The sequence below is a fragment of the Pteropus vampyrus genome, unplaced genomic scaffold (assembly GCF_000151845.1).
Source record: "Pteropus vampyrus isolate Shadow unplaced genomic scaffold, Pvam_2.0 Scaffold388, whole genome shotgun sequence".
In the NCBI taxonomy this organism is placed as follows: domain Eukaryota; kingdom Metazoa; phylum Chordata; class Mammalia; order Chiroptera; family Pteropodidae; genus Pteropus; species Pteropus vampyrus.
This window is the reverse complement of record NW_011889169.1, coordinates 600,199-611,918: the sequence shown is the minus strand read 5'-3', so window position 1 is coordinate 611,918 and position 11,720 is coordinate 600,199. Positions and strand designations below refer to the sequence as shown.

The 11,720-nt window shown below is 35.8% G+C and overlaps 1 protein-coding gene across 1 annotated transcript; it reads left to right on the top strand.

Moving 5' to 3' along the window:
- Positions 1-5,823: 5,823 nt before the first annotated feature.
- DEFB126 (defensin beta 126) lies at positions 5,824-9,864 on the top strand. Its single transcript, XM_011380170.1, has 2 exons — positions 5,824-5,881; positions 9,500-9,864. Exons 1-2 carry the CDS (start codon positions 5,824-5,826, stop codon positions 9,862-9,864), a joined length of 423 nt encoding a protein of 140 aa, XP_011378472.1.
- The last annotated feature ends 1,856 nt before the right edge of the window (positions 9,865-11,720 follow it).

Here is an 11,720-nt window from a genome sequence, read left to right as displayed (position 1 = left end):
AAAAAAAAAAAAAGAAAACTATACGCAGATATCTCTTATAAACACTGATGCAAAAATCCTCAATAAAATCGTAGCAAACCGAAATCAGCAATACATTAAAAACATCATACACCATGATCAAGTTTATTTCTAGGATGCAAGGTTGGTACAATATCCACAAATCAATTAATGTGATACACCACATTAACAAATCAAAATATAAAAACCATATGATCATATCAATAGATGCAGAAATAGCATTTGACAAAATCCAGCATCCATTTATAATAAAAACTCTCAGCAAAGTGGGAATAGAGGGAACATACCTCAACATAATAAAGTCCATATATGACAAACCTACAGCTAACATCATACTCAACGGGAAAAGGCTAAAAGCATTTTCCTTAAGATCAGGAACAAGACAAGGATGCACACTTTCACCACTCCTCTTCAACATGATATTGGAGGTCTTAGCCACAGCAATGAGACAAGAAAGAGAAATAAAAAAGCATCTGAACTGGAAAAGAAGAAGTAAAACTCTAGTTATTTGCCAATGACATGATACTATATAGAAGGAACCCTAAAGATTTCACAAAAGAACTGTTAGAACTGATCAATGAATTTAGTAAAGTAGCAGGTTACAAAATAAAAATTCAGAAGTCAGTGGCATTTTTATACACCAATGATGAACTTTCAGAAAGAGAAATTAAGAAAACAATCCCTGTGTTGAAAATACCTGGGAATCAAATTAACCAAGAAGATAAAAGACTTGTTTTCAGAAAATTATGTCATTGAAAAAAGAAATTGAAGAAGATTCAAATAAATGGAAGCATATACTGTGTTCATGGGTAGGAAGAACCAACATTGTTAAAAAGGCCATACTACCCAAAGCAATCTATAGATTCAATGCAATCCCTATCAAAATACCAATGGCATTTTTCAGAGAGCTAGAATAAATAATCCTAAAATTTATATGGAGCCATAAAAAAACCTGAATAGCCACAGCAATCTTGAGAAAGAAGAACAAAGTTGGAGGTATCACACTACCTGATACCAAACTATGCTATAAGGTGACAGTAGTCAAAATAGTATGGTACTGGCATAAAAACAGATACATTGATCAATAGGACAGAATAGAGAGCCCAGAAGTAAATCCATGCCTATACACTCACTTAATATATGACAAAGAAGGTAAGAATATACAATGGAGTAAAGACAGTCTCTTCAATAAATGGTGTTGGAAAAATTGGACAGATACATGCAAAAAAAAAGAAGCTGGATCACCTTCTTACACAGTATACAAGAATAGACTCAAAATGGATTAAAGACTTAAATATAAGACCCGAAACCATAAAACTTCTAAAAGACAACATAGGCAGTAAACTCTCAGATATTTCAGATATATCTCCTCAGGCAAGGAAAACAACAGAAAAAAATAAATGGGACTACATCAAAATAAAAAATTTTTGTACAGCAAAGGAAACCATCAACAAAACAAAAAGACAACCAGTGTTTGAGAGAAGATATTCACTATGATACATCTGATAAGGGGTTAATATCCAAAATATATAAAGAACTTATACAACTCAACAACAACAAAAACAAACAATCCAATTAAAAAATGGGCAGAAGACCTGAACAATTCCTTTTCCTAAGAGGAAATTCAGATGGCTAATAGACATGAAAAGATGCTCAAGGTCACTAATCATCAGAGAAATGCGAATTAAAACCACAATGAGATATCACCTCACATCTGTCAGAATGGCTATCATCAATAAATCAAAAAACAACAAGTGTTAGTGAGGATATGGAGAAAAGGGAACCCTCATACATTGTTGATGGGATTGCAAATTGGTACAGCTGTTATGGAAAAGAGTATGGAGCTTTCTCGAAATATTTAAAATGGATATACCTTTGACCCAGCAATTGCGCTTCTGGGTATTTATCCAAAGAAAATCAAAACAATAATTTGTAATGATCTATACATCCCAATATTCATGGCGGCACAATTTACAATAGCCAAGATATGGAAGCAACCTAAATGTCCTTCAACAGATAATTGGATAAAGAAATTATGGTTCATATATACAATGGAATATTACTCAGCCATTAAAAAAATGAAATCCTACCTTTTGCAACGACATAGATGGACCTAGAGGTTACATGCTGAGTAAAATAAGTCAGAAAACGAGAAATACCATATGATTTCACTTATATGCGGAATCTAAGGAACAAAAAGAACAAACTAATCAAAAACAGACTCACAAATACAGTGGACAATTTGGTGATAGACATAAGGTAAGGGGGTTTGGGGGGCTGGGAGAATGAGGTGAAGGGTCAAAGAAGTACAAATTAGTAGTTGATAGTTGGTCACAGGGATGCAGAGCATGGCAGAGGGAATGCAGTTAGCATTAATATGATGGCTAGGTGTTGGGCCTGGGGAGGGAGGGAGCAATTGGGAGGATCCTTTTATGAACTATATAGATGTCTAACCAATGCACTGTATACTTGAAACTAATTTAAATAAATAAATTTTTAGAAAAAAGCGGATGGTGGCTATCAAGAGCTGAGGAACAAGGAAATGAAGAGGTACTAATCAACAGGCGTAAAGTTTCAGTTAAGCAAGATGAATAAGTTGTAGAGATCTGCTGTACAACATCATACCTGTATGTTATATTGTATGCTTAAATATTTGTTAAGGGAGTAGATCTCATGTTAAGTATTCTTACCACAATAAAATATTTTTTAAAAAGGAAGAGGATTTAAATGTTTAAAAGAAATCAAATAGTAAAAGTTTAACTTAAAATATTCACAAATTCTACATGTCAAAAATCATAAATTACAAAATAGTCTGATTTTGGTGTGGGTATAGAAAAGTAGAACTATGAGAACAGATGTTATTGTCCAGAAACAGACCCCAAATGTACATACAAATTAATAAATGATTAAGGTGGCATTTTTAATGAGTGAGGAAAGAATAGATTAATGGGAAATCAATGAAGTTTGACCCATAAATCACATCATATGTGTAAATAAATCCAATTGGATTAAATATATAAGTTTATAGAAGTTCTGGGTCCAAAAATACATAGTAGATAAAGCTACATACTATATTATATATAATTATAGTAATACATTATAGTATAATACACCTATACATCAGAATAGAGAGTACAGAAATAGACCCATATATTCAATAGGAAAAGGATAATATTATCAGCAATGGTGCTGGGACAATTGCATAGCCCTAAGTGAAAAAAAAATGACTTGATTCTTACCTCACACTATCTAAAAATTAACTCGAAAACTAAATATAGATTTAAATGAAAGATATAAAACTTTCCCTATAAATTTCCTTCTGAAAAACATAAATATATATGACTATTGTCATAAATATGTATGACAATAGTTTCTTAACTATGACACAAAAAGTCTCAAAATATAAAACTTACAAATTAGTAAATTGGATTTCATCAAAATAAAAAATAATCATTAAAATATACTGTTATGGAAATGAAAAGGCGAGCCACAGACTGAGAAAATATTTGCAAAGCATATATCCGACAAAGTTCTTGTATCTAGAATAAATAAAGGCAACAGAATTCAATAATAAGGAGAATAAAAACCTAATAAAACATGGGGAAAATATTTAAACAGACACTTCTCTAAGGAAGATATGTGGGTGGCAAATATTACATGTAAAGATGATCAGTATATTTCATCACCAGAAAAATGCATATTAAAATTACAATGAAATGCCACTACACACTGACTAAAATGGCCAAAACAAAAGCAAACAAACAAACAAAAAACCCTAGTCAAGTGTTAGTGAAGATATGGAGAGAAATGAACTATCATATATTGCTGGTGGGAATACAAAATGGCACAGCTATTTGGAAAACAGTTTGGCAGTTTCTTAATAAGTAGAATATGCACCTACCCTGTGACTCAGTCATTCCACACCTAGGTGTTTACCAAAGAGTAACGAAAGCATTTATCCCCTCAAAGACAAATAATCAATGGCAGCTTTATTTGTAATAGCTAGTATCTGGAAGCAATCGAAATGTCCATTAAGAGGTGGTTGAATAAACAGATTATTATATATCTGTAAAAAAAGAATAGTGGCAATAAAAAGAAATAAACTATTAATACACACAATCACATGAATGAATCTCAAAATAATTACCCTGGATGAAAGAAGACAGGCAGGGTCATATGGTAATTCTATTCTTAATTTTTTGAGGAAACTTCACACTGTTTTCCGATTTGCATTCCATCATCCCAATAAGTTTAATAATAATTTAAAAGGCAGAAAAGGATTCATAGTGTATGACTTTATTTCTAGAATATTCTAGAAAATGCAAACAAAGCTATAGAGACAAATAGCAGATCAGGGTTGCTTGGGTATCATGCAGCTGAGGGGAGAGAAAGGATGATTACCAAAGGGGCATGATGAACTTTTTGAGGGTGAAGGATGTATGCATTATGTTGATTCTGGTTATGGTTTCACAAGTGCATCATTTGTCAAACTTATCGAATTTTACACTCTGATGGATTTCCATGTACTACAATTATATCTCGCTAATTTTTAAAAAGGAAAATTAAAACTCCTTGTAAAGAATAAAATCTCCAGGGCCTTATGGCTTCCAGTCACATTCCACCAGGCCACTCAGAAAAAATTTTAACAACACAAAATCATCTTTGAATGCCTGCCTCAAACTCATTCAGAAAACAACTATTTTTAGCATGATACCTGCCTTGCACTCTTTTAGTTAATGCATTTACTTACATATAAAATAACTTCTTCGCATAAATTAGAATCATTACTGACAATGTACTATAATGTTCCTTTTTTTACTCAAAAATATCTTTAGCAAGACAGAATCCGCTGCACAGCATTAAATCATACGAATGTATTTCACTTTCTGATGCTCTATTGCTGGACTCAAGTGGAGACTTAAAGACATTTTTGAGCACTGATTTCTTTTTCTTTCTTTTCTTTAATTCCCCCACCCCCCACTTCCACTCCTGACCTACAGATGTTGCCGACTCTCCTTAAGCACTGGATCTCTGAAGGCGGGGCGTCTGCTTCTAGGAGCTCACAGGTGCACCCCCAGGGCCTGGCACACCCAAGGCCTGGCACACCCAGGGCCTGGCACACCGAGGGCCTGGCACACTTAGGGTATGGGCCGTGGCTCTCTGGGGCTCCAACCCAGGACCCTCTGCGTATAAAGCAGACGTGCTAACCACTACTCTATGGAACCACCCCACTGATTTATTTCTTTAAAAAATACTTTATAATTTGCCAGATAATTACCTTTTCATTCAACAAACAATTGCTTAGGTACGTCTTTATACCCGGAACTAATATACAAAAAATAATACTATGTAGTCAGGGTGCAAAAAAATACATTGTATTTTAGGGGGAGAAGTATGTAGGCAAACAGACTATCACAATGCAGTAAAATAAATCCTGACAGAACCAACACAGGAGACTGTGGGAAATAGGAGTACCCAGCCTTGGAGAAATCATCATAAATCCTTCTTGTGTCTTTCTCTCCAAATTGCCAAACCCTTCAGAAGGGTGTGCACCTTTTCTTCTAAGTCTTTCTCTTTCCCCCAAGGCATGCCTAGAACAGGGCTCTTGAATAGTGATGCCTCAATTAGAACTGCTAGCCAATGGACTGAAGTTATGTTTGGCACAGTATCCTATATCATTCTGGTCCACTGGCTGAGCCCAACCCCTCCCAGGGAGGACAATAAAGACCTGAGTTCAGAGTCACACTGAATAGAGAGTTCTGGACTCCACAGAACCTACTGCCTGTCTACTGTCTTTCAGGAGCCATGAAGTCCCTACTACTCACTCTTGCAACATTTTTGCTCCTAGCCCAGTTGGTCTCAGGTAAATAGAATCTTGGGGAAGGAGAAACACCGACCTACAACAGGGTCTTGCATGTGGAGTCCCTATTACCAAACTGGCCATGGGAGTGGGGCACGGCTCTCACTGGGTGGGGGGCTCATGTTCACATCACTTCTTCAAAACACCTCTACTATAAGTGACCTCAAGCCTGCCATAGTTGAGCAGTGTCTATGATTGGAGGTGAGAAAGGATAATGAGAAGCCAAGGACGGAGATAATCCTCACATCCCAAACTTCCCTCTATCCTACTACTCTGGGCCAGTTCCAATCACTTTGTATGGTACTAGGTATTACCTCCTGAAGGAACAATTCTATAACAGAGCTTCTCCCAATTTTCTTGGTCTTACAGAGAAGGTCTCCCATTTTTTTATTCTTGGATATGATTGACAGAGAAAGCTATTTCTAAATATCTATAAAACTGTAAGGTAAAAAAGGGAAGAAAAATATTCGAGTGAACAAGAGGAAAAGATTCAAGACTCTAGGAAGTTCTATGTCAGATTTCAGCTCTACTTGTGTAAGTGTTCCTTCTTTTTAATTAATTCTTTAGTTTATATTTACAGAATTAAGACAGGAACACTGAAAGCATTTTAAAAATAAAGAAATTGGCCACCATTTCATCACTGCTTACATTTTTTAAATTGTGACTAACGGACGTACAAATTTATAATCTTCCCTTTTTTAACTTAAGATTATATCAGGAAATTTTTCACAGGTCTTTAAATTTTCCTTGAAAATACAATTTGCAATCGGTATTTATGATTTTGTAATATTAACTTGGAGAGTCCCTTAGTGTATGTCATTTGGATTATTTTTTCCACTGCGTCACTATTATCAATAACATTGTACATCCTACTAATATATTATCGTAAGATTCTCTGTTTATATAGGTAAATTTTAGAAGTTTCATTGCTTGGTCAAAAGGTAATAAAAGAAACTAGCATATATTGCAAAATGTTATTATTAGTGTGTTATTATTTTTAAACTTTCTATTTCATTTAAACTTTCCTTTTTTTTGCAAATGTTTTCTAATATATTGGTTACTTCTAAAATTTTTTCTCCCTCTTTATTTCCCCCCGTCCCCCACTTCCACCCCTGACCTATGGATGTTGCCATTTCTCTTTTTAAGAACTGGATCTCTGAAGGCGGGGCATCGTCTCCCACATGCTTACAGCGTGCACCTGGGGCCTGGCATCCCCGGGGCCTAGCACCCCCGGCGCACTAGGGGTGTGGGGGCCTGGTGCACCCAGGGTATGGTCTGTGGCTCCACCTGGGGCGCGAACCTAGGACCTCCTGCGTGTAAAGCAGACGTGCTAACCGTTACACTATGGAACCACCCTTAAAATTGTTTATTGATTTATTTGAGGCACAAAATTTTCATTTTCATGTTGTCAGATTTATTGGTATTTCCTTTGCATTTTCCATTAGCTTTGAAAGTTCTTCACCATATTGAGAACAGTTTATTCACCATGCTTAGTTTTTTTTAATTCTATTTTTATATTGTACTCAACCCATATTTTATATATGACGCAAAGTAAGAAATAAACTTTTTTGAGGTAGAATTTCCTAACGGAGAATTGTGTAACTTTGTACCTGCCTCTAGAGATAACATTTATTGTTCTCTAATTTGCAGAACTGTTCAGATTGATGGTGGAAAAGAAGAAATTAATAACAGTATGAGGGTCGCCTCAGAAGATATTTCAGATCTATTGCATTCTTGAAATTCTATGAGTTTAGATGAAATAATTTTTCCCTTTGCCTCTGGGACATTGCTGACATGCATCACATTTATTCTCAGGTGTCCCCTTTCTAAACCATATGGCCTGAGAAAACTTCTCAGTTCTCTTTCTAGACAAACACAAATAATTCAAGATTATTCTGTAAGATTATCTAAGTCTAACCCAAGATCTAGAGGCATTAGAAATGCCACCCTTAAAAGGACATTTGAAAGGAAGAATAAACAAAAACATCAGGGCCCACAGAAGATCAGAGGAAAAGGAAGGAAACTTGATCTGAGGTTTTCATCTACATATCACAGCTGAAGAAAGCTGAAGAAAAACATGTGAATGTTATCTCCATGGAGATGTTTAGGATAGTGAGAAGGAAAAGGATTGTAGAGGGTGTGGCTACAGAGAAAGTAGAAGGCCAAGGAGCATTATGGAGAGCCCTTGCAGATACAAAAGAAGAAAATGAGACAACAGAGTAAGAAAAATCATGAAAACAAAGAAATCAAGCAATCTTTCTGTTCCCCCAAATATCAGGTTCTTCCCCTGCTCATGGCTTTTGCATATACTATTCCTTTTCTGAACACTCTCCTAAATTTTCACATAGCTGGATCCTTTTCATCCTTTATGTCTAGGATTGAATGTCATTTCCTGAGAGATAAATTCCTCAGTGACCCCATGCAGAATTCTGGTTTTAGGAATGAGAGGCCTGTTTATGTATACAAATGTATGTACATAAATATTATGTATGTAAAATTTCATTTAGTCCTCAGAGGAGGATTAAACAGTTGATAAGGGATAATAGTAGTGGTAACAGAACTCAAAAATGATTGCTTTGTTCACTTACTCTCTGCTACATCACATTATTTTTTAACTTGTTGTGCTTATCATAACCTGTAGTTATCTTATTTATTCATTTCCTTGTTTATTTTCTCTGACCCCCTCCCCAATATAAGCTTCTCAGACCCTGTCTTTCTATTTATTGTTTATTCTCATCATCTTACAGACTTCTTGACATAGTGGGCACACGTTATATATTCGTTAGTTGAATAGAAGAATAAGTTAAGCAACATAGAACAAGATAAGAAAGAGTTCCAGTATCTGTTCAGGGCCTTCTATGTGTTATACCATGTGATGAGAGCATTTTTTATATATATTTATATAATATGTACACATATACAGCCACATCCTGCAGAATATCTCCTTAATGAATATATTTCTAGTAGAATGGCTTTTGATTTTTTATTTCTAAAGTTTTGTAGAATGTATTTATATCGCAATATTATACAGGTATAGCTTTATATACATCTACATATAGATATATGAAAAAATTATATCTATATTTAACATGACAATATATAAGACAAATCTAGATTACATTTCAAATACAATTTGTAGGACCTCAGAAACATGTAAAGACATTTTGAAAATCTCACCAAGCATCAACAAAAGCCATGTGTGTTTGGGTAATAGTGAGACACATTACAGCAATGATCGTTGAGCATTTCATATTTTAAAATGATAGTATTTTTACTTCTATTTAGGTGTTAATGTGTGTTTTAGTTACGTTTTTTGAAATTGGTTATGGGTTTTATATTCATAAGTAATAATGTGTTATATATTTTCCCACTTAAAATGGGAAATAGACAACTGATGTATGTTTATATGTAGAATTTTGGTTTCAGAAAGGCTCACACATATCTAAAATTTTTATGTGTATATATTTATAAAATCTAATTTAATCCTCAGAGTAGGTCTTTATGATCAGGAAAGTATAACAAAGGCAAGAGACTTGAATAATCAATGTTCGAAAAATTATTATTTTTATCCTTTTGTGACAGCTCTCTGGTCTAAGTGATCTAAATAATTCCTTTACGCAGGTAGTTGGTATGTGAAAAAGTGTGCAAACAGAATGGGAAATTGCAGGAGCAAGTGCAGAACTGGAGAGATACGGATACAACCTCCTACTGGGATGTGCAGCAAGGAAAAACTGTGCTGTATTCTGTCTGGCAAAGATTTGAATCCTCTTATCTGTGCAGACAACGTAAAAACCACAACCACAGCACAAGGTGCAGTAACTAAAAATGTGGCGCCTACGGAGAATATGGCGTCTATGGCGACTATGGCGACTATGGCGTCTATGGGGTCTATGGCGTCTATGGCGAGTATGTCAACTACCGTGGCTGCAGTGAATACGAACTCGCGGGCCCCGTCGGTGATTACTACTGGTGGTGCTGTTGTTTGAGCATTCCAGCTTCTATCTCCTGTCATGAGATCCCTGGTTCATTAAAGCAAAGGGCCTTATTTTGGTGTCAGTCTGCTCACTACTCCCCACTCTTTCTCCACACAACAGTGTTTGGAAAGTCATCACATCTCCATAGAACCCATGGTTCCCGGGTAGGCCACGCACAGGTGAGAGTTAGTCCAAAACACCCATTAAGGACAGATGGACAGAAACGGTATCATTCTTGAAGACAGTTCCCAGCCCACAGGCCCACACTCTGACTGTAACAGTCATTATCAAAATTTAAAGTGCATCAGAAACTGGAGGGACTGCTAAAACACAGACTTTGAGCCTCATCTCCAGTTTCTGATTTTGTGGGAGAGCCTGAGAATTGCATTGTTCACAGTTCCAGGTGATGCCAGTGTTTCTTGTCCAGGGACCACACTTTGAGAACCTCAGGCCTATAGTATGAATGATTGAAGGCCTCTTTCTACAGACTGAAGTCATTTCCTATGTATTTTTGAAGTGGTTAGTGATATAAAATCACTTCTACAGAGTAGAGTCATTTTCTCATTAGATTTCCTATAACAACCTCAGAACATAGGTATTATGACCTCATTTCACGGAATAAGAAACTTAATGTGTATTAGAACTAAAACAAATTTAAATGACTACTGAGAGCATTCTGTTACTATACTTCGATGTCTAATTTTCTCCTCTCCCTGGAAATTCTTAGTCACAGAATCCAACTTAGATAGGATGGGAGATCAAGATCTCTATGGTGTGACCCAAAGACTGGGATAGACTCTTACCTTACTTAAGATTTTTCCCTTAAGAGTTCTTCCTGCACCAATAAGAGAATATGGTGCATCATAGTCATCCATCTATGCCTCAGGCCCATTTCCTTGATACTTGGACAGGAAGAACAGGAAACATAGTTGCCTTCACTTTCTGGACACCTATAATGGCCATATTTGTCTTTGTCAGTGTCAGTTTGCCCACTTATGAAAAAATAAGGTTGGAATGAATGTCTTTCTCCTCGTCCTTGTCATGCTGATGTCCTTCTGATTCTAAAACTATAGACTTAGATTATGCCTTGTTGGGTCAACTTCACTTTTGATCTGATTAGGGGCCAAAGATTTAGTGGTGAGACCTAAAAGTGAGAGAAAACATTGGTGGAAGGGTTATCACCACTATAAAACAGGTCCATGAGTGCCATCACAGAATCCTTTTCCTTCTTCTCTTGATCCCACATCTAGCTACTAATAGATCCATGTGCATCTACCACCATGACTTCTATTTCCATTGCTAATGTAAAGATTCAGCTCTTAAGACTTGCCCTGGGATTATTGCAATAGCCTTCTCATTAATCATTCTGCATTTCTTTCACACATATATTCATCCATCCTCTACACTGATAGCCAGAGCCATTTTTCTGACACAAATCTAATAATTAAACTCTCCTCTGGCATTGTGTCACAGTATCCTAGCCAACATTTCAGTTCAACTTTTGTTGTTCTTCATGTTCGGACCTTAGATTACATTTCCAGTTTTACTTCCTGTCATTCGCCCATAGGACATCCTGTACTCCTGCTACACACACTTACGTATGATTGATTTGAACTTACTAGATTGTTTCTGGATTTGAGTTTTTATACTTACTCTTCTCTCTCCACCTAACCCTGCCTAGAAAAATCCTTATCTTCCAGAGAGCATTGATAACCACACTGTTTCACACAAAACAGAACTACCACAACCTCTTGTTCTCTATTATTTTGGTTTATCCAGAATTTGTCATCATGTTACATCATGTTCTATGCATCTGTTTGTGTGTCTTCTCCTCTAATGAACTTTGAAATTTTATTCAAGGAAAAGAA